The sequence below is a fragment of the Cyanistes caeruleus genome, chromosome 27 (assembly GCF_971803275.1).
Source record: "Cyanistes caeruleus chromosome 27, bCyaCae1.hap1.1, whole genome shotgun sequence".
NCBI lineage: Eukaryota > Metazoa > Chordata > Aves > Passeriformes > Paridae > Cyanistes > Cyanistes caeruleus.
The window spans coordinates 635,589-659,057 of record NC_141727.1 but is presented as its reverse complement, the minus strand read 5'-3'; the positions used below and the strand labels follow the sequence as shown (position 1 = coordinate 659,057).

At 53.0% G+C, this 23,469-nt stretch overlaps 1 protein-coding gene across 3 annotated transcripts in view; it reads right to left on the bottom strand.

Moving 5' to 3' along the window:
• The window catches only part of ASIC2 (acid sensing ion channel subunit 2), a 370,847-nt gene that overhangs the window by 14,600 nt on the left and 332,778 nt on the right, over nt 1-23,469 (bottom strand). For all 3 annotated transcript variants that reach the window (XR_002869410.2, XM_086864764.1, XM_086864765.1), the window contains exons 2-3: nt 18,915-19,065; nt 1,433-1,560 (exon numbers count right to left, since the gene is read on the bottom strand). Coding sequence is in view for 2 of the 3 variants with exons in the window: in XM_086864764.1 (XP_086720890.1) it covers nt 1,433-1,560; nt 18,915-19,065 (279 nt within the window). In the remaining variant the exon portion in view is untranslated. The remainder of the gene's footprint in view (nt 1-1,432; nt 1,561-18,914; nt 19,066-23,469) is intronic.

The window sequence follows — 23,469 nt, the reverse complement described above, 5'->3', positions numbered from 1 at the left end:
CCATCCATCATCCATCCATCCATCATCCATCCATCCATCCATCCATCCATCCATCCATCATCCATCCATCCATCATCCATCCATCCATCCATCATCCATCCATCCATCATCCATCCATCCATCCATCATCCATCCATCCATCATCCATCCATCCATCATCCATCCATCCATCATCCATCCATCATCCATCCATCATCCATCCATCATCCATCCATCCATCATCCATCCATCCATCCATCCATCATCCATCCATCCATCCATCCATCCATCATCCATCCATCCATCATCCATCCATCCATCATCCATCCATCATCCATCCATCCATCCATCATCCATCCATCCATTCATCCATCATCCATCCATCCATCCATCCATCCATCATCCATCCATCCATCCATCCATCCATCATCCATCCATCCATCATCCATCCATCATCCATCATCCATCCATCCATCATCCATCCATCATCCATCATCCATCCATCCATCCATCATCCATCATCCATCCATCCATCATCCATCCATCCATCATCCATCATCCATCCATCATCCATCCATCATCCATCATCCATCCATCATCCATCCATCATCCATCATCCATCATCCATCCATCATCCATCCATCCATCCATCCATCATCCATCCATCCATCATCCATCCATCCATCATCCATCCATCCATCCATCATCCATCCATCCATCCATCCATCCATCATCCATCCATCCATCATCCATCCATCCATCATCCATCCATCATCCATCCATCCATCCATCCATCCATCCATCCATCATCCATCATCCATCATCCATCCATCCATCCATCCATCATCCATCCATCCATCCATCCATCATCCATCCATCCATCCATCCATCATCCATCCTCCATCCATCCTCCATCCATCCATCATTCATCATCCATCATTCATCCATCCATCATCCATCATCCATCCATCCATCCATCATGTGGATGTGTCACTGCTGGGATTCACGGAAGACAGTGATTCCTGGGTATCCCATCAGAGTTTGTCATAAATCATGGGGATGTTTTGGTGTCACCTGAAAGATTCCCGTTGTTCTCCATCAGGAAATTATCCTCCTGCCTCTTTTTATATCCTTGGAATGTGTTTTTTCCTGGGAAAACTCTGGTGGGTTGGACAGGACTCAACACTTGGAGCTGCCACTGCTCAACCATGGAAGAGCAAAGCAGGGAAGTCACCAGGGATGAAATCCCTTCTGGAGATGGAATTGCTGTGGGACTTTAAGGAGCTGTGGGAATGCATGGGACCTGGGAAAGCTGCCCTCATCCCAAGAAATGTGAAGCAAGGCATCAAAAACCTGTTGGAGCTGCATCTCAAGGGGCATCAGCTACAGAGAAGGAACCTCTCCCAGGAAGCCCCGGAGGGATCCTGGGGTGGAACAGGAATTCGGGACTTACTCTTTGCTCCTGGGTGGCCACAAAGGTCTGGAATCCAGGGGCCACCCCAAATCCCAGCTCCTGGACGAAGGGAGGCTCAGACTGGCTGTGGATCTGCACCTTGACTCCGGCCTCGAATGTCGTCTCCTCTGGAAGAGAAGGGGGAGGTTAGGGAGCTCGAGAACAGCTGGAATGTTCCCACCTGGATGATCAGATCCCTGGCAACTGAGGGAGGAAATCCAGCAATTGGATCTGCTGGGAGCAGAAACTCCTGCACCTCATCCCAAATCAGCTCCCATTGGCACCAGGAGCATCCCTGGCTCCTGATCCTCCCTGGAACAGTGGCTCCAGCCTGCTCTGAACTTCCAAAGAAGAGAAAGGGGGGACCTCCCATTTCCAGCTGGAATTTGGTTGGAGGACACTTTGGTGACATTCCCACATCACCAAAACAAACCAACTCCTCCTTCCCCAGCACGGGCTGTTCCCACTCTCCAGGAGGGCTCCAGTGCTGAGGATTCATGGATTCATGGATTCATGGATTCATGGATTCCCCTCTGCTGTCCCATCCCTGACACAGCTTGAGGTCACTTGGGAATGTTGGTCATGAAATGACATAAAAAATGTCCTAAATGTTTTTTGGGATTGGCAGCTGCTCCAAGCTGGAAAAGCCTTTTGGGCTTGGACACATCAGAGCTCAGGGTGATGGGAGGTTTCCACATCCCAAATCCACCTGGAGTAACTTGAGGTCAGTCCCTCTTTTCCACTAAAATGAGTGGACAAAGTCACAAAGTGGCTTTGGAAGAAGAACTGAGGAGATCAGATGGGCCCCGTGGGCTCCTGGCCCCACACACCCAGGGCTGGCACCTCCTCTCCTCGGGATTCCTGCTGCTCCCACATCCCAACAAACCCGAGATTCCACCTGGGGCTAAGGAATGACAGAGGAAGTTGTTAACAAAGCCAAATTTGTTCTAAACCTGGAATATTCCTGGATCTGGATCCACGCTGGTGACCAGCAGTGCCACCTCCACATCTGAGGAGCTTCTGTTGGAGGATGAATCATTCCTCAGCTTCCCACTATTCTGTAGGATTTTCCTACTATTTCATTGTGCATTTCAATTTCTAACAGCTCTGGGAGAATTTCAGGGGAATCCCAACCATTCCCAGCTCTGGAGCTGCTTCTCCAGGGTCTGCATGAAGAAGGTTGGGAGGACACAGGCAGGGGACAAGGGGACAATGAGGGAACACTGGATGAGGTTTTGTGGATCTCAGGAATTCAGGATTTAACTCTGCTGGAAAAGGGCTCTGCCACCTTCTCCCAAGAGAATTTTCCTCACAGGATCACGGAACCCTGGAATGGTTTGGGTTGGGAGGGACCTCAAATCCCACCCAGTGCCACCTCAGCCATGGCAGGGACAGCTCCCACTGTCCCAGGCTGCTCCAGCCCCAATGTCCAGCCTGGCCTTGGGCACTGCCAGGGATCCAGGGGCAGCCCCAGCTGCTCTGGGCACCCTGTGCCAGGGTCCCACTGCCAGGAATTCCTTCCCAAAATCCCACCTAAACAGATCCTGCTCGCCCAGAAGCTGCCAAGGCAAAAAAAGCGAGAGCGCAGCAGTGGGGATGGGTTCAGGTTGGAATTTGCCTGGATAAATGGGAGCATCCCAGTGCTTGGATCCCCTCCCTTCCAGCCCCTCCAAGGTGTCACCTCCCAGCTCAGCAAGATCCAAACTGATCCAGGAGTCTGGAATTCTGGAGCCCCCGGGCCAGACACTGCTGTCACCTCCTGGGACAAGCCCAGCCCCAAAGCACACATTCCCACAGTTTTTGGGAACAAACCCCTGCCAGCTCTTCCCAAATGCCTTTGGTGATGGAGAACATCCCAATCCCATCCCAATCCCATCCCAATCCCATCCCAATCCCATCCCAATCCCATCCCAATCCCATCCCAATCCCATCCCATCTCCACAGCCCCACAGCATCCCAGGATCTGCCCCAGCTGCCCAAATCCCGGACCAGGCTCAAATGCCTCCCAAGATCCCCCCAACCCCTCCAGCTCCAATTCCCATCCCATTACTCCCACTTCTGCCGATCCCACCCACCCCCACGGCTCTGCCGGGTGTTGATCCCCTTCCAGCACTCCAGAGGAGATTCCATCTGCTTCCCTCAGTAATTCCCTGACACCTCAGATGAAAATACTCTTATTTAGTTGAATTTGTTGGGCAACAGGAATTTTCCCAAAATATTTTCCATCCAAAACTCCTCTGCCCATTTCTGCACCTGCCCCAGCTCTAACTCCATGGATTTCCCATGTCCAGGTCTATCCATGGGTAAATCCCTGTCCATCCATACCAAGATCCAGCCTGCAGGTATCCAAATTAATCTTAAAAACAGCAGGATTTGGAATTTTAAATGGGAAATCCTGGAATGAAGCCAGCGGTGCCCATGGAAAGGGAGGGAAAGGAAACATCATGGAAAAGACTTTGGGATTAAACCCCACATTTGTGGAATTCCATCAGTGATGATAACCCAGAAAACAAAATAAACAGGATTTTTAAAGAAGAGCTGCCAATCCCAGGCAGCTTTCCTTGTTTTTCCTGCACAGGGATGAAACCAAAAAATATGGAATTGGCTTGGAAAAATTGTCCCTTCTCCTAAAATATCTATTCCTTCCAAAATCCCTGTTTGCTGTAGGAGAGGGGAGTTAAGAGCCCAGCTTGGATGAAGTGCCTGGATCAGAACTCATTAACTGCATCCTAAATATTCCACACCCATGCTGGGATTCAGGAGCTTTAGTTAAGATTAAATATTTCCTGGAATTGTGAGAAAAGGGAGGGCCCAGCAGCACCAAAAATCTGGGTTTGGGTTCATTCATTTCGGAAGGAATTTTCCCTGGACACAGCAAATCCCAAAGGGCTCCGTGGCACTGGAGAGGGCTCTGAATGTCCCAGGGGAAAATCCCAGCCATGATTTTATTCATATTTCCAATTTTAGGAATTTTTGACCATTTTACAACTTTTTTTTCCAATTCAACTTTCTTTTCCCATCATTTGGAATGGCTTTTTCTGGGACTTCTGGGACTGAGCCACTGATCTTCCCATCCCAGTTTTTACAAACACCCATCACCATGGGGAAAAATTATCCTGGAATCCTTGGATTTGCTCAGAGAAACTAAAATCAGTCCCAATCCCTTGGGATTTGGGTTGCACTTCCCAGTTTTTAACCTCGTTTGGGATTTTTGGAACACTTAATTTATCCCCAGTCCCACTCTCAGGGCTTGGAAATTCAGTTTATAGCCCATTTGAGGTTGGGAATAATAAAAAATTCCTTGGAAATTGCGTTTTCCCATACAGTAAATCCATTCCTGTACCCAGCAGAATCTCCCAATGAATCCTGAGCCCAGTTTTTGGAATCACCCATCAATGTGGGGAGAAATAACCCTGAAATCTTCGGATTCAAAATCAGTCCCAGTCCCTTGGGATTTGGCACACCCCAGTTTTAAACCTTATTTTGAGATGTGAGGAAGCCAAACCAATTCCTTCACCTCCAGCTCCACTCTCAGAGCCTGGAAATTCTGCTTTTAGTGCATTCCAGGTTGGGAATAACCCAGGGTTCCTTGAGAACTGCATTTTCCCACACATGAAATCCATTCCTGCTCCCAGGGCGGTGTCTCCCAACAAATCCCGAGCTGTTCTTTTCCCTGCAGGATTAAAGGAGCTTGAATTAAATCTGGGATTAATTCAGCACCTGCTCCCAGCTGGCTGCAGGGGGAAGCTCAGCTTCCTATTCCTGCTGTTGCTTTTCCACGGCGTTTTTGGGAAGAGCATCCCTGGAAAACTCTGCAGGGAGCTCCGGTAGAGCTTGGCTGGGACGAAAATTCAGGAATTAAAATTCCAAGTGCTGCCAAAAGCAGGAGCTTCCCTCTCACCCTGGCTGGTCCTGTCCAAACACATCCAGTTCCACCTGGGAATGAACAGCTGGAGCTGATCCTGGTGCTGATTTATTGGGAAATGAGGATACAGCCAGAGCTGGGAGGTGTTTCTGGTGGAATTGTTATCCCCAGTTCTGAAATGTGATTCCTCACTTCTGGAACTGTTATTCCCAGCTCTGCAATTGTTATCCTCTGGAATTGTTATCCTCTGGAATTGTCAGCCCCAGCCAGCAGCTCCGGGGGGATATTCCTGCTTGGAGAAAGCCAAAGCAGGTCCCACACGGCTCCATCTGGGAATTCCTCAGTAAATTCCCATAAATCTTCTGCATCAGAAGGAAAAGAGCTGGGAAAGGTTTGGATTCTCCTGGATTTTCACTGTCCTTGGCCTCAGCCTCCCTTCTGTATAATGGGAACGACATCCCAAGGAATTCCTTGGGCTGGAAGTGTCTCCAAGGGCTCTTCCCACCCGGGGGGGGGGGGCAGCGGCGCTGGGGCAGCCGCAGGAGCCACATCTGGCAGGGAGCCCAGATGTGCATCCTGGGAGGGCACTCGGGCCTGGGGTTCCCAGTGCTCCTCGAGAAGGAAGGACCTGGAGCAGGAGCCAGACATGGCCTGGGAATGCTGTGGGATGCTGAGTTCATCCCGAGGTTTTCCAGCATCCTTTGCTTGGTATCGCCATGGAAACGGTGAGCCAGGGATCCCCAACCTGCCCAGGGCTCCCCAACCTGCCCAGGGCTCCCCAAACTTCCCAGAGCTCCCCAACCTGCCCAGGGCTCCCCAAACTTCCCAGGGCTCCCCAAACTTCCCAGGGCTCCCCAACCTGCCCAGGGCTCCCCAAACTTCCCAGGGCTCCCCAACCTGCCCAGGGCTCCCCAAACTTCCCAGGGCTCCCCAAACTTCCCAGGGCTCCCCAAACTTCCCAGGGCTCCCCAACCTGCCCAGGGCTCCCCAACCTGCCCAGGGCTCCCCAAACTTCCCAGGGCTCCCCAACCTGCCCAGGGCTCCCCAAACTTCCCAGGGCTCCCCAACCTGCCCAGGGCTCCCCCATCTTCCAGGGCTCCCCGACCTGCCCAGGGCTCCCCGACCTGCCCAGGGCTCCCCAAACTTCCCAGGGCTCCCCAACCTGCCCAGGGGTCCCCAAACTTCCCAGGGCTCCCCAAACTTCCCAGGGCTCCCCAACCTGCCCAGGGCTCCCCAACCTGCCCAGGGCTCCCCAAACTTCCCAGAGCTCCCCAAACTTCCCAGGGCTCCCCAACCTGCCCAGGGCTCCCCAAACTTCCCAGGGCTCCCCCATCTTCCAGGGCTCCCCAACCTGCCCAGGGCTCCCCAAACTTCCCAGGGCTCCCCAACCTGCCCAGGGCTCCCCAAACTTCCCAGGGCTCCCCAACCTGCCCAGGGCTCCCCAACCTGCCCAGGGCTCCCCAAACTTCCCAGGGCTCCCCAAACTTCCCAGGGCTCCCCAACCTCCCCAGGGCTCCCCAGCCTGCCCAGGGCTCCCCAAACTTCGCAGAGCTCCCCAACCTGCCCAGGGCTCCCCAGCCTGCCCAGGGCTCCCCAACCTGCCCAGGGCTCCCCGACCTGCCCAGGGCTCCCCAAACTTCCCAGGGCTCCCCAACCTGCCCAGGGGTCCCCAAACTTCCCAGGGCTCCCCAAACTTCCCAGGGCTCCCCCATCTTCCAGGGCTCCCCCGCTTCCCAGGAACCACCCACCTCCTGTGTGACCCCTGGGAAGGGCAGGAATTCCCAGCATGGGATGGAGCAGCCTGAGCTGCTCTGGGTGTGCTCCCTGTTCCCACCAAGCCCGAGATTCCCCAAATCCTCCCACATTCCTCGTGATTCCGGGACTCGGATTTGTGTCCCCAGGTGCCCCCAGCCCCAGCTGAGCAGGGGATCCCTGGATGTTGTTTGTGCTCCCAGGGAGTCTCCTGCCCCTCCAACCCCTCCATATCCAGGCAGGAATCTTGACCGAGCTCCCAACGCTCCCATTTTTCCCAGACAAAGATTTCTAGATTAAAACAAAACATCCAATTGCCATGGAAACGTAGCTTCAAGGAAGTGGGAGCTGCAATCCCACCCTGGGAAAACGTGGGGTTGGGGAGTTTCAGGCGTTTGGCTGGCCCGAGCATGCTCTGATTTCCAGGGATTTGGGGTTTTAGGTCCCTGGAAGCTGCCTGGGAACGGGGAGGTGAATCCAAGGGTTCATCCCAGCCGAGGCCACGCAGCTTTTCCAGGGAAAACCACTCGCTCCAGATTTGTCCCGAGGGTGTTTCTGCTGTGGGCTGAGCTCCGGGAGTAATCAGGGACAAGGAATTTCCCCCTGGATAAAAGGGAGATGTCTGCCACATCCAGCTGGGAAAAGGGGATGTTCCCACCGGGATCCAGCAGCACCGATGTCCTGGGGCTGTGCAGCCCCCCTGGATTCAAGGAAATAAATTTATCCTGGAGAAAAGGAGGCTCAGAGGGGACCTTCTGACTCCACAACTCCGGGACAGGATGAGGCAGCCCAGGGGATCGGGATTTCTCCTGGGAAAAGGGACAGGATGAGAGGAAATGGCCTCGGGCGTGTCAGGGGAGGCTCAGGCTGGATTTAGGGAAAATTCTCTCATGGAAAGGGGGGTCAGGCCCTGGAAGGGGCTGCCCAGGGAGGTTTGGAGCCGTCCCAGGTGTCAGCACAGCACGACAGCATCTCTGCCTGCTGCAGGGAGAGGGAATGGCAGGAACGGGAGAGAGAGGGAAAAGAGGGAATTCATCATCCCCAGGGAATTCGGGATGGAGCAAAGGCTGGGAAAGAAGCCAAGGGGTCTCTGATCCCAAGGGATGAGCGCATGGAGCCAATGCTTCCCTCTGGCACCTCTGGAATTCCAGCCTGGAAGTGTCCCAGGCCAGGCTGGATGGGGCTTGGAGAACCCATCCCAAAGCATTCCATGGTTCTGGAATTCCTTCAGCACCAATTGTGATAAACATACCGGACAAACCCGAGCTCCCACCTACCCTGGGATGGGACCCAAAGCTTCCCTACAGAAATTCCCAATTTATCTCCCAATTTTCGTTTATTTGGTGCCTTCCACCCCATCCCTGGGTCCGGGCCAGGGAAGGGGCAGGAGCTGGGACTCCAGAGCTCCTCCAGCCCTTCCCCAGCCGGGAGAGGAGGTTTTCCCCTGCTCCCTCCTTTCCCAATTCCCTCCCTTCCCGAGGAGCAGGAGGTGTTGTACAACCCCACGGAGCCGCTGTGCTATTTTTAGGGAACATATTGCATTTGCATCCCAAATCTGGGGCCAGATGGCTCCATGGATATTATTGAAAAGCTCCTTACATAATCCAGGAGCAGGAGAAAGCACCAAGATTCCAGCCCAGGGCTGGGAAAGGTTTTGTTGGATGAATTCAATATTCCAGCTCCTTGCTCGTGTCCTGTTTTGCTTAATTTTTAATCATTAAAAAGAGGGAACAAATGTCTGGGAAGCTGCTCTCCCGGGGATCATCCCAGGGCAGGCAGGAATGATCCTGGGATGCTGCTTCCACAATTTCTCCGTGCTGGGGAAGGAATAAAAATCCCCTTCCCACCTCAGCATCCCTTGGGAATCACATGTGGCAGTGAAGGGTGACCACAGGAGGGACGAGAGCCAGAAGATCCTGAGCTCCATGGATATTATTGAAAAGCTCCTTACATAATCCAGGAGCAGGAGAAAGCACCAGGATTCCAGCCCAGGGCTGGGAAAGGTTTTGTTGGATGAGCAGGAGCCAGGAATTCAATATTCCAGCTCCTTGTTCTTGTCCTATTAAACTACATTTCTAATAATTTAAATGAGGGAACAAGTGTCCCATAACCTGCACTCCTGCAGGGATCATCCCAGGACAGGCAGGAACGATCCTGGGATGCTGCTTCCGTGATTTCTCCATGCTGGAGAAGGAATCAAAACGCCCTTCCCACCTCAGCATCCCTTGGGAATCACACCCCGGGCATTCCTGGGAGCTGCAGGCAGGAACGGGGAGTGGGGAAGGAGCAGAGATTCCAGGGAGGGAGGGAGGGAGGGATGTTCCATCCGGAGCCGGAGGTGTCACCCGTCTGTCAGCCTCGTTCAGCTGCTGCCCCCAGGGACTGGGATGATCCCAAATAAACCAAAATAAAAGAAAACAGCTCTGCAAGGCACAGAACCAGATCCTGCTCATCCCTCCCACTCCAGGAGCTTTGCTGCTTCCCCTGGAACATCCTGAAAAATTAAATAGGGAAAAGCTGCTGCTGGTTCTGGCTTGTGGAGGAGCCAGAGGGAAACAGAATTGCCAGGGATGAGGAGGGGTCCTGGCAGTGCTGCTGACCCTTTGGGATGGATGGATGGATGATGGATGGATGATGGATGGAAGGAATGTCCAGCCACTTTTTGGTACGGATGAAAGGGAGATCACAAAATCCTGGAGTGGTTTGGGTGGGAAGGGACCTCAAAGCCACCCAGTGCCACCCCTGCCATGGCAGGGACACCTCCCACTGTCCCAGGCTGCTCCAGCCCCAATGTCCAGCCTGGCCTTGAGCACTGCCAGGGATCCAGGGGCAGCCCCAGCTGCTCTGGGCACCCTGTGCCAGGGCCTGCCCACCCTGCCAGGGAACAATTCCTGCCCAATATCCCATCCAGCCCTGCCCTCTGCCACTGGCAGCCATTCCCTGCCTCCTGTCCCTCCATCCCTTGTCCCCAGTCCCTCTCCAGCTCTCCTGGAGCTCCTTTAGGCTCTGCAAGGGGCTCTGAGCTCTCCCTGGAGCTTCTCCTCTCCAGGAAAGGATTTTCCCTCTCTGTATCCCAAAGCACTGCAGCACCTCTCTCCCTTTGTCCCCCAGTGTCCCCAGGTGTCCCCCCCCCCACCATGGGGGATTTTATGGATAAATAAATGGAATTATAAAAACATTTGCAGTGAGTTTCCTGCCAGCCACAGGGCACTCCCAGCTCCGAGAGGAAGGATTTCCCAACCAACCTGGGAAAACTCCAGGCAGCTCAGGCTGCTGGGATTGGCCTGGAGAGAGGGAAAATGGACCAAAATCTCCATCAGTGCCTACCTGATGGGAATTTGGGAATGGTGGGGATGGCACTGGAAAGTTTTCAAGGAATGGGGAGAGAACAGCAGGAGGGGAAATCCAGTGACTGGATAAGAATGAGGCAGAGCTGAATCCTGGTGGCTTCTCCAAGAGAGACAAACAAGGGAATTCCTCATCTCCTGGCCACCTCAGAGCTGAGCACCAATCCCAGCGGTCACCATGGTGACCATCCATCCACCCCATCCCTGGACTTATCCAGATGGAAAATCCCTTTTTAAGGAGTTATGGAGGCTGGGGTGGCTCCAGTCTGGATTTATTCCCACTTTTATCCCAACAGCTCCCCAGGTGCCAACAGCCCATGGGAGGGGACATGGGGATGGATGGGGACAGGGAAAGGATCACCCCAGGAGTGGCTGGGATGGGGAGCAGGAAAAGCAGGATTTGGGAGGAGTCCAGCACAGCTTGGGTTGTGTCTGGCGAGGGGAAAGCTCCGGATCCTCTCTATAAATATTCCCAGGCAAACACCAGACGGGAGCAGAACATTTCCACTGGCAGGAAAAACAGTGGGGAAAACAAAGGATCCAGACTGGAACAGGTTATCCCGGGATACCGACCTGAACTCCTTCATCTGGGAACACTCCAGCCCGCTCCCAGCCCCAGCTGAGGGGACAGCACACAAATAAAGCAAGCCTTTGACATTCTCCCCTCAGAATCAGCTCTGGTGTCCCTTGGGATGTGAACTGTGAGCTGCTCCAGCCTGGAATTACAGGGAGTGTCCATGACCTGCAGGACTTGGAGGAAAAGGTTGGAAAAATGCTGGGGAGAAGCCCTCAGGGGAACACTCCAGGGGCTGCAGGAGCAAACTGGGGGATCCTCTGCTCCCCACTGGGACTGGGTCAAGACTTTGGCTTTGGGGGGACGTTGGATATGGGCAGAATGGGGGGAAAATAGGATCCTTCCCTGGAAGTGACAATTCCAAGAGAGCTGAAGGTCCCCTGGGGGGATCCAAGGTGAGCAGATCCCAAGGAAGAGCGGAGCTGGCTCAGAGCCCTTTTCTCCAGGCATGAATTCCATGCAAGAGGAAACTCCCCCAGCTGTGCCAGGAGAGGCTTGGGTCGGATATTGGGAACATTTCTTCACAGGGAGGCTTGTCCGGTGGTGGACTCCCTATTCCTGCAGGGATTTAAATCCATGGGGATGTGGCATCTGGGGACAGGAGCCAGTGGTGCTGGGGGATGTTGGACTCATCTCAGAGGGCTTTTCCAACCTGAACAATTCCATAACCCTGGATTATGCCATCTTTCCTCTTGAAGACCAGGAATTCTGCCTCCCCTGCCTGGCACATTTTGGGATGGTTAACATCAAATCCCTCTCTCCCTCCGGACACCCCCATTTTCCTTCCTTCACCCTGAGCTTCCACAGACAGAAAAGAGACTTTTCCATCCACAAACCCCTTCCCTTCCCACTGCTCCCACTCCAAAATATCCAAGCAGCTCCTTGTGTGGGATCCCCTGTCACTCGGCCAAGCCCCGCAGACGGCTCTTCCCTCTTTTCCTGGAATAGCAGCTGTGGAAAAGGAAACCACAACACAAACATTGCAAGGGCTGCACTGCACACAGGCACAGCCCTTTTCCCAAGGGCTTCCCTGGCAGAACTCCAAACCCATCCCAGCCAGCCCCGTTTGTGCCCAGGGCACTGCTGCACCCAGCTCAGGACTGTCCCCAGCCTGTCCCAGCTCAGGACTGTCCCCAGCCTGTCCCAGCTCAGGACTGTCCCCAGGCCTGGCTCAGGACTGTCCCCAGCCTGTCCCAGCTCAGGACTGTCCCCAGGCCTGGCTCAGGACTGTCCCCAGCCTGTCCCAGCTCAGGACTGTCCCCAGGCCTGGCTCAGGACTGTCCCCAGCCTGTCCCAGCTCAGGACTGTCCCCAGGCCTGGCTCAGGACTGTCCCCAGGCCTGGCTCAGGACTGTCCCCAGCCTGTCCCAGCTCAGGACTGTCCCCAGCCTGTCCCAGCCAGGCTGTGGCACAGCTGCTGGCCCAGAGCAGGAGGAAGGGCTGGGAATGTGACCGGGAAGGGGCCGGGTGCAGCGAAGTCACCCATGGCTCCTGTCACCGTCACTGTGTCACCGTCACTGTGTCACTGTGTCACCGTCACTGTGTCACCGTCACTGTGTCACTGTCACTGTCACTGTCCCCACAGAGCCAGGGCAGCTGCCCCAGCCCTGGGGAGGTCACTGAGGCACCCCCAGCCCCTCCGGGGGACTGTCCCCAGCTGTCCCTAAAGCACAGGAGGATGAGCTTCCCTCACTCCATGATGGGACAACGGGAGAAAAAGGCTGAATCCCAGGATTTGGGTGCCTTTCCCACACCCAGATCCATCCTCCTGCCCCTGCCCCTCGCCTTGTCCCTCTTTGTCCCCAGCAGGGTCCCCCCACACCCAGAGATCCATTTTGTGCCCATCGAGTCCTTCCCAGCTCTGCCTCCTCCAGGGGAGCCCAGCAGAGCCCTGGCAGCAGCTCAGCCGTTCCCCAGGAGCAGATTCAGAGCTGGCCATTTGTCCCTCCTGAGCAGATTCTTTATTCCTTCAGAGCTCTTTATTTGCTCCTCCAAAGCTGTTTCTTTGTTCCTTCAAAGCAAATTATTTACTCCTCCTGATCAGATTATTTTATATTCCACACCAGCTTTTTTTTTCATCCAAATCAGATTTTTTTGTCCCTCCAGAGCAAATTCTTTGCTCCCCCAGTGTAGATTATTTAATATTCTAGAGCAGATCAGATATTTCATCAGAGAAAATAATTTACTCCTTCAGAGCAGATTCTTTATTCCTCCAGAGCAGCTTGTTTGTTCTTCAGAGCAGATTCTTTGCTCTTTCCGAGCTGTTTATTTATTCCCCCAGAGCAGATTGTTTAATATTCCAGAACAGATTATTTATTCCTCCAGAACAGATTATTTCATATTCCAGATCAGATTCTTTTGTCCCCCCAGAGCTGCCCCAAGCAATGCTGGTTTAAGAGAACGCTGCCAGGTCCTGCTGTTGCTCAGCACAATTTAAACACTTCCAGAGCTTTTCCAGCAGGGAAAACCTTCCCAGGGGTGGAAAACCCTTCCTTGGGGTGGAAAACCCTTCCCACACCCTCCTCAGCACCAGGAATTCAGGAATTGCCCTCGGGAAGCACCTGGGAGGTCTCAATCACCAACTGGAGAAAATGGGAGCAAAAGATGATCCCTGGGCCAAAGGGATTAATCCAATTAAATTTAATTAGCCTTTGGAAGAGACTTTTATCTCCAAAGCTTTTTCCAGCCCTGGAATCTCCTGGAGTCTCCCTGGGACTGATTAAAATGCTCTGAGCTCCTCCAGGAAGGAAACGGAGCCACCCAGAGAAGGGTTGGGATCAGGGAATGACCTGGATGATTCTCAGAGCATCCCCAAACCTCACCTGGGGCTCTGACACCTCGCTCCCAGTGCTTGGAAAAAGCAGGAATAAAAATCCAATGTTTGCAAACACCTTTAGAGCTCCTGGGACAGGGAACAGCCCCAGACTTTGTCACCTTGGTGGCACCACCCCGAATTCCAAGATTTTTCCCACATTTTCCCACATTTTCCCAAGTGTTGGTGCTATTTTGAGGGCTCCTATTTCAGCTCTGGGCATTTGACAGGAACAAAGCTCCAAGGAAAGCTGGAAATGCAGATTTCATTTTAACACCTCATCCATTGGTTTTTAGGGCCTTATCTCAGCTCTCCCAGATTCCCAAAGCCAGAGGGTTCGGATTCCTTCGGGTTTGCCTTCAATAAACATTTCCTTGAATCTGGGGCCTTTTTATTTGTTTATTTATTTATTTTAAAGGAGGCTTTTGAAGCATCCACAGCCCTGGAAGGATTTTCCTGTGCTTGATTTGTGCTCACAGCCTTTGGTTGAACAAAATTTGGACAATTCCAGAGAGGAGAAATTCCAGGGGAACTTCCATGGCCTAAAGGGGCTCCAGGAGAGCTGGAGAGGGACTGGGGACAAGGGATGGAGGGCCAGGAGGCAGGGAATGGCTCCCAGTGTCATCCACGGATGGATGGGATATTGGGCAGGAATTCCTGGTTGGGAGGGTGGGGAGGGGCTGGGATGGAATTCCCAGAGAAGTCGTTTTGGTTAAAAATCAGCTGGGAAAAGCCAGGGCTGCACAGGGAAATTCCTGCATCCTGGAGGGGCTGGGCATTCCCAGGCAGCAATAACTGGGAAAATCCCCCCAAACTCAGGGGCTCAGGGCTGTTCATCCTGCTGAAAATGGGAATAAATGGGGCCCAGAAAGGCAAAGGGGCCTGGAGCAGGAATAACCCAGAGGGGCTCAGGCCAGGAGAAGTCTTTGGTTTTTATGGAATAGGAAAATCTGCCCTTGGATCAGCTCACCCAAGGCAGGGGGACCTTTAGGGGGCTGCTTGGTGTCACCTAAAATGTGCTGTGTCCTGACCCTCTTCCTGGGGAGAGCCAGAATTCCCCAGAATAGCCAGGATTCCCTGAATTAGCCAGGATTCCCTGAATTAGCCAGGATTCCCTGAATTAATTAGCCAGAATTCTCGGAATCAGCATTCCCAGGGAAACAGGTCCACATTTGCCACCTGCCTGCAGCCCCTGGTGGCCAGAGCAGTCCCCAGATTGTTCTGCCACAACAAATTAATTAATGTTTGATTGAGCAGCCCCAAACCCCAGGGAGCAGCTCAAAGGTTACTCAGGGTTTGGGTCTTGGAGGTTGTCACAAACTCCACGAACTCCAGGTTTTGGGAATTGCTCTCTAGGGCCTCTGGAATTCTCCTGGAGCTGGGGAGAGCCAAGGCAGGGCTTGAAAAGCAACTTTGGCTCTGTTGTGATGGAGCAGGAGCTGCTGCTAATGTGCCCAGGGATTTATAGGAGCTGCTCCAGGCTTGGATTGCCCCTGGGATTGGTGGTGTGGGATGAGTGGAATTGCTGGGAGAGATATTTTCCTTAAAATCCAAATATTGTTTGGATTTAATAAAGAGGGGGATGTTCATTTATATCTGCTTTTGGATTTCTGAGCCAAAGAGGGGATTTTTTAGCCAGGTTTGGCAGCTGGGAGAGGGCAGGAGCCTGGGATTTCCTACAGGGGGTTTCCAGAGCAGGCAGTGAGGGAGGTCATGGGAAAACATTCCCATCTTTTGTCCATCAGTCCCTCTGGTCTCTGGGATGAGCTGGAAGCTGGCCCAGAGCTGCTCTAAGGAATCTTCAGCCCATTCTGGTGCACTCAGCACATCTTGGAGAATCCTCTGGGTTCAGTCTGGGCACTTGGACAGCCAGAATTTTAAAATAATAATAAAGAAAATGGGAATCCTGAGGGTTGTTTGCTGCAGGAATTTAATCTGCTTTCCCAGCAGCCAGGCCCCTCGGCATGGCTGGGAAACTGCTCCTATTCCTGCCTCCTGCTGGAGAATCCCAGGGTTTTAGGGACGGGAAGGGACCTTGAGGATTGTCCAGTGGCAGCCCTGCCATGGCAGGGACACCTCCCACTGTCCCAGCTGCTCCCAATGTCCAGCCTGGCCTTGGGCACTGCCAGGGATCCAGGGCACCCACTCCTTCCTGGAAACCTGTGCCACCCTCCCAGTGACAACGGAGACAGGAGCTCAGAGGGAAGGAAAAACCCAACTCCTTCCATCCCACGGATCTCCCTCTGCCCACACTCCTGGAACACCACAATCCCATCCCCTGTCCACCTCCAGGGCTGGAATTCCCTTCCAGCCCCTCGGCCCTGGCAAAGCTTCCCCGTGGAGAGCCCAGATCCAAACACATGGAAATTATCATGCAAATATTTGGAAATAATCAACTCCCTCCCCTCGGCAGAGCTGAGGCGTTGCCATGACAACATCAACTCAAGCAGCAGAGATTCCAGTTGGGATTGCAGGAGAGGAGGAGAGGAGAGGAGAGGAGAGGAGAGGAGAGGAGAGGAGAGGAGAGGAGAGGAGAGGAGAGGAGAGGAGAGGAGAGGAGAGGAGAGGAGAGGTTCGGAGAGGAGAGGTTCGGAGAGGAGAGGTTCGGAGAGGAGAGGAGAGGAGAGGAGAGGAGAGGAGAGGAGAGGAGAGGAGAGGAGAGGAGAGGAGAGGAGAGGAGAGGAGAGGAGAGGAGAGGAGAGGAGAGGAGAGGAGAGGAGAGGAGAGGAGAGGAGAGGAGAGGAGAGGAGAGGAGAGGAGAGGAGAGGTTCGGAGAGGAGAGGAGAGGAGAGGTTCGGAGAGGAGAGGAGAGGAGAGGAGAGGAGAGGAGAGGAGAGGAGAGGAGAGGAGAGGAGAGGAGAGGAGAGGAGAGGAGAGGAGAGGAGAGGAGAGGAGAGGAGAGGAGAGGAGAGGAGAGGTTCGGAGAGGAGAGGTTCGGAGAGGAGAGGTTCGGAGAGGAGAGGAGAGGTTCGGAGAGGAGAGGAGAGGAGAGGAGAGGAGAGGAGAGGAGAGGAGAGGAGAGGAGAGGAGAGGAGAGGAGAGGAGAGGAGAGGAGAGGAGAGGAGAGGAGAGGTTCGGAGAGGAGAGGAGAGGTTCGGAGAGGAGAGGTTCGGAGAGGTTCGGAGAGGAGAGGTTCGGAGAGGTTCGGAGAGGTTCGGAGAGGTTCGGAGAGGTTCGGAGAGGTTCGGAGAGGAGAGGAGAGGAGAGGAGAGGAGAGGAGAGGAGAGGAGAGGAGAGGTTCGGAGAGGAGAGGTTCGGAGAGGTTCGGAGAGGAGAGGAGAGGAGAGGTTCGGAGAGGAGAGGTTCGGAGAGGTTCGGAGAGGTTCGGAGAGGTTCGGAGAGGTTCGGAGAGGAGAGGAGAGGAGAGGAGAGGAGAGGTTCGGAGAGGAGAGGTTCGGAGAGGAGAGGTTCGGAGAGGAGAGGTTCGGAGAGGAGAGGTTCGGAGAGGAGAGGAGAGGAGAGGAGAGGAGAGGTTCTGAAATCTGGGAGCAAAGCTTCTCTAAAAGCCTGTGCAGCTTGGAGTGACTGACGGGCCCCCAGGGATGTGTTTGGAGGAGTCAAACACCACTCAAAGAAAAGGGAATTAGGAACAAACGGAGCCAAATCCCCTCTCTGCTCTGAGCAGAGTTTGAGAGGTGCTGCAGGGGGTGACAGAGTCACGGTGACACCGACCTGGAGACAGATTTCCTCCTCTCCCTTCCCTGATCCCTAAAATGACCACAGCTCATCCTGGGTGAGTCTCCCTGCAGGGCTCTGCCACACAAACACAACTCCTGGCAAAGTTTTCCAGCATTTTTTTTTGGATGCTTTGTTTCAAATTTCCTGAGGCACTTCAGGGTTCAGGAAAGCTGCAGCCACCACTGCTGGGCACTGTTAAGGGCAGCTGTGTGCAGGTGGCCCTGGTGGCCCTGTCCCCATCCTGTCCCCCACCCTCCTGCCCACTGTTTGTGCAGCAGGTTCATGAAAGGATCTGGCACCAGTGCTCCCAGCAACTCCACACCCACTCCAGGAGCTGCACCCCAATCCATGGCACCTGGGGGACATCCCACAGCCCAGCTCTCCTGCTCAGCACCTCCTGCTCCAGGACCAAAGGGCTCCAGCTCCTCTGGAGATGCTCAGCCCGGCTGGGCTCATTCCTAGACAGATTCCATCCATCCCAAATGCTCCAAAGTCGAGGGACCCAGTCCTTGGTCCTCCCAGACAGCACCAGCCCAGCAAACACAACTCTTCAGGCAGCAAATATTCACAAATTGCAGGAGAAGGAAAACCCAGAGAGCAGCTGGAGCCCAGCACAGCCTCCCAGAAATGCCTTTCCAGGGGAGAGGGGTGGGCTGGAGCCTCTAAAGGCGTCCCCACGCTCCTGTCACCCACAAATGCCACCCTCTCCCAGGACAGGCAGTGCCATTCCTGCCTGGCATCCCAAACTTTGGGGCTGGGACACCCAAGCCCAGCACTCCCCAAAATGCTTGTCCCAAGGGCCACCAGAAACCCCGGGAAGAAAAGTGACATAACCTGGACTGAGCAGGCTCCTGCTGCCAGAGCTGGTTAGACATGGATGGGATGGGATGGGATGGGATGGGATGGGATGGGATGGGATGGGATGGGATGGGATGGGATGGGATCCATGGGATGGGATGGGATGGGATGGGATGGGATGGGATGGGATGGGATGGGATGGGATGGGATGGGATGGGATGGGATGGGATGGGATGGGATGGGATGGGATGGGATGGGATGGATGGGATGGGATGGGATGGGAACCATGGGATGGGATGGGATGGGATCCATGGGATGGGATGGGATCAGTGGGATGGGATGGGATGGGATCCATGGGATGGGATGGGATGGGATCCATGGGATGGGATGGGATGGGATGGGATGGGATGGGATGGGATGGGATGGGATGGGATCCATGGGATGGGATGAGATGGGATGGGATGGGATGGGATGGGATGGGATGGGATGGGATGGGATCCATGGGATCCATGGGATCCATGGGATCCATGGGATGGGATGGGATCCATGGGATGGGATGGGATGGGATGGGATGGGATGGGATGGGATCAGTGGGATGGGATGGGATGGGATGGGATGCTTTTTCCAAGGAAAAACCGAAGAAGAAGAAGCTCTTACCTGTTTCTCCCCAGATGGGCAGATACTCATCCTGCTGGATGTCCAGCATGATTTCCAGGCCATTCCCTGTTCCCCCCTTCACTGTGGTGAGGAGAGGCCGCCCCTCCTCTCCTGAGTTAAACATGTAGCATTTCCCATATTTTGTAAACACCTTTGGGGAAAAAAAAGAGAGGAATTAGGGAATATTTCCCACAGATTCAACACCCATTCTCAACTGGCACAGGGAGGGGAAACAGCCAAAGGCTGCAGGTCAGGGGAAAATATCCACATAAATATCCAAATAAAAATCCACAGAAATACCCACATTACTATCCAAATAAATATCCAAATAAATATCCAAATAAATATCCAAATAAATATCCAAATAAATATCCACAGAAATACCCACAGAAATATCCACATTAATATCCAAATAAATATCCAAGTAAGTATCCACAGAAATACCCACAGAGATCCATCCAGGTTTAATAATTTGTTTAATCATTGTGCTCTCCTTACGGGAAATAAGGGGAAGAGGGATAAAAGAGGGAAGAGAGGAAGGAAAAGCTGTTTGGAGGGGAAGCTCAAAAGCTCCTGGAGTCATTCCAGACAGTCCAAGCTCTGACAGACACACATTGGCCTTAAGCTCCTACTAAAACTTCACACAATTCCCTGGTTTTGGGTGATCTCAGCCCATCCATGCCATGGGAATGCTCTCCTGGCATTACAAATCCAATATCTCCTTAATTCCTCTCTCTGCCACTGCTTGGAAAATAGGAAGAATTAAAAACACACAGGGAAATGAGGAAAGATTTCCTCCATCATTTTGTTCCTCTTCAGTTTATTTTGGGAGGATTCCTGAGAGAAATTCCTGGCAAAGCCCAGGTGGAACTTCCAGGCACCACCAGCACTGCAAAGCTGGGGGGACATGAGTGATGGGGGTGGGACATGGGGCTCCAAGAGGGAGGGGAGCTCGGAACAGGGGTTTCCCAGTGGATGGGTTTGGTTTCCCATTGGATGGGTTTGGTTTCCCAGTGGGATGGGTTTGGTTTCCCATTGGGATGGGTTTGGTTTCCCAGTGGGATGGGTTTGGTTTCCCATTGGATGGGTTTCCCATTGGATGGGTTTGGTTTCCCATTGGATGGGTTGGGTTTCCCAGTGGGATGGGTTTGGTTTCCCAGTGGGATGGGTTTGGTTTCCCATTGGATGGGTTTGGTTTCCCATTGGATGGGTTTGGTTTCCCAGTGGGATGGGTTTGGTTTCCCATTGGATGGGTTTCCCATTGGATGGGTTTGGTTTCCCAGTGGATGGGTTTGGTTTCCCATTGGATGGGTTTGGTTTCCCAGTGGGATGGGTTTGGTTTCCCATTGGATGGGTTTGGTTTCCCAGTGGATGGGTTTGGTTTCCCAGTGGGATGGGTTTGGTTTCCCAGTGGGATGGGTTTGGTTTCCCATTGGATGGGTTTGGTTTCCCATTGGGATGGGTTTGGTTTCCCATTGGATGGGTTTCCCATTGGATGGGTTTGGTTTCCCATTGGATGGGTTTGGTTTCCCAGTGGGATGGGTTTGGTTTCCCATTGGATGGGTTTGGTTTCCCATTGGATGGGTTTGGTTTCCCAGTGGGATGGGTTTGGTTTCCCAGTGGGATGGGTTTGGTTTCCCATTGGGATGGGTTTGGTTTCCCATTGGATGGGTTTCCCAGTGGGATGGGTTTGGTTTCCCAGTGGGATGGGTTTGGTTTCCCATTGGGATGGGTTTGGTTTCCCAGTGGATGGGTTTGGTTTCCCAGTGGATGGGTTTGGTTTCCCAGTGGGATGGGTTTGGTTTCCCAGTGGATGGGTTTGGTTTCCCAGTGGGATGGGTTTGGTTTCCCATTGGATGGGTTTGGTTTCCCAGTGGATGGGTTTGGTTTCCCAGTGGGATGGGTTTGGTTTCCCAGTGGGATGGGTTTGGTTTCCCAGTGGATGGGTTTGGTTTCCCATTGGGATGGGTTTGGTTTCCCAGTGGATGGGTTTGGTTTCCCAGTGGATGGGTTTGGTTTCCCAGTGGGATGGGTTTCCCATTGGATGGGTTTGGTTTCCCAGTGGATGGGTTTGTTTCCCAGTGGATGGGTTTGGTTTCCCAGTGGATGGGTTTGGTTTCCCAGTGGGATGGGTTTGGTTTCCCATTGGATGGGTTTGGTTTCCCAGTGGGATGGGTTTGGTTTCCCAGTGGGATGGGTTTGGTTTCCCAGTGGATGGGTTTGGTTTCCCAGTGGGATGGGTTTGGTTTCCCAGTGGGATGGACACAGGGCTCCAGGTGCAGGCCATGTGGGTTTCCAAGTGGAAGAGCTCAGGTTTCCAAGGGAGCGAACACAGCATTTCCAAGCAGAGCGAACATGAGATTCCAGGTGGGATGGACACAGGATTCCAGGTGGGATGGACACATTTCCAAGTGGAGTGGACTTGGATTTCCAAGAGAGGGACATTGGTTTCCAAGTGGGATGGACATGGTTCCAAGTAGAGTAAACACAGTGGGATAACAGAGATTTCCTGCTGGGATAACACAGATTTCCCAGTGGGATAACACAGATTTCCCAATGGGATAACAGAGATTTCCCAATGGGATAACAGAGATTTCCCAGTGGGATAACACAGATTTCCCTGTGGGATAACAGAGATTTCCCAGTGGGATAACAGAGATTTCCCAGTGGGATAATAGAGATTTCCCAGTGGGATAACACAGATTTCCCAATGGGATAACACAGATTTCCCAGTGGGATAACAGAGATTTCCCAGTGGGATAACAGAGATTTCCCTGTGGGATAACAGAGATTTCCCAATGGGATAACAGAGATTTCCCTGTGGGATAACAGAGATTTCCCAATGGGATAACACAGATTTCCCAGTGGGATAACAGAGATTTCCCAATGGGATAACACAGATTTCCCAGTGGGATAACAGAGATTTCCCAGTGGGATAACAGAGATTTCCCAGTGGGATAACACAGATTTCCCAGTGGGATAACAGAGATTTCCCAGTGGGATAACAGAGATTTCCCAGTGGGATAACAGAGATTTCCCAATGGGATAACAGAGATTTCCCAGTGGGATAACACAGATTTCCCAGTGGGATAACAGAGATTTCCCAGTGGGATAACAGAGATTTCCCAGTGGGCACCCAACGCTCCTGGAGGGCAGCAGAGATGTCACATCTTTGCTGCTGGTGGCACTCAGGGCTCGGGCTCAGCTCAGGCTCAGCCTTCCCCCTCAAATGGGAAAACTCTCTGAAATCCCAGATTTAACCCCAACCAATCCCTGCACTGACAGCCTGGGGACATCCAGAGCTACTTCCTGGGATAAAGACTCCAGAAAGCCCAGTCTGGAAACCAGTAACAACCAGTAAACCCCAGCAATGAGCACTCGGAGAGTGGGAGCCAGTGTGGAGCAGCTCCAGCCCCTCCGGAATCTCTCCCACATTTGCTGAGCTCATTTGACCCCAAGATGAGTCAGAAACCCAAACAGAGGCTGGAGCCAGCAGTGATTTATTCCCTCAAATATTGACATATCCTGACTAATCCCAGTGCCAGGGAAGCAGGTGGGAAGGGAGCAAAAGGAAATAATATTTGAATTCAAATAGGAAGCATTTGTGAGGGGAAAAACAATACATCCTTTAAAAAGGATTTGATATCCAAATAAAAAATCCCATTTCAATACTTGCCTGACCAATTAAACAGCTCAGGCTGGAAAGAGAAGCTGAGCCTCTGGAAGCAGCCCCATGGATGGGTTTTCCCAGAGTGGCTCTGAAGGCAGAAGTCAAAAATTCCTAATGAGGGGAGTTTAAAATACAGCAAGGACAAAAAGCTGCATTGGAGAAAATCAGTGGGAAACAACAAGGCTGGAATGGGAACAACAACCCAGGGACTGAAGATTTTGGAGCTGCCGTGCTCGGCACAGTCTGCAGGCAAATAAATCCAGGCAATTTGATGGGGTTTTATATGGCTGTAAAAATTCCCTGTAAAAGCTCCTGTTAGGATGTGTTTATCCAAGGAAAAGATGGAAGCTGACAGGAGCAGCAGGGCTGGAATCACAATCCCAGGGAAAGAGACCTCATGGGGACCAGGAAAGGACAACCACAGCACCTTTCAGCCTCTCGTTCCCAAAGAAGACACAAAAAATTATTCTGAACAGCATTTAAATACGTTTCCAAGTTCAAAAACCCGTGTGCATTCACTCCAACTGTCATTAAACGGGATTGTGCTCTTGCAGGATCAATGGAGCCATGGAATGGTTTGGATTTGGACCTTAAGGACCACCCAGTGCCATGGGCAGGGACACCTTCCACTGTCCCAGGGTGCTCCAACCTGCCCTTGGGCACTTCCAGGGATCCAGGGGCAGCCACAGCCTCTGTGGGAATTCCATTCCAGCCCTTCCCCACCCTCCCAGGGAGGAATTCCTCCCCAGTATCCGTTTATCCCTGCCCTCTGGAAGCCATTCCCTGTGTCCTGCCCCTGTCCTGTTCCCTCAGCCCCTCCTGAGGATGTTCCTCCCTCTCTCCCCTTTGCTGGGAGCGATTATTTGGGAAAAGACAACTTTGTTT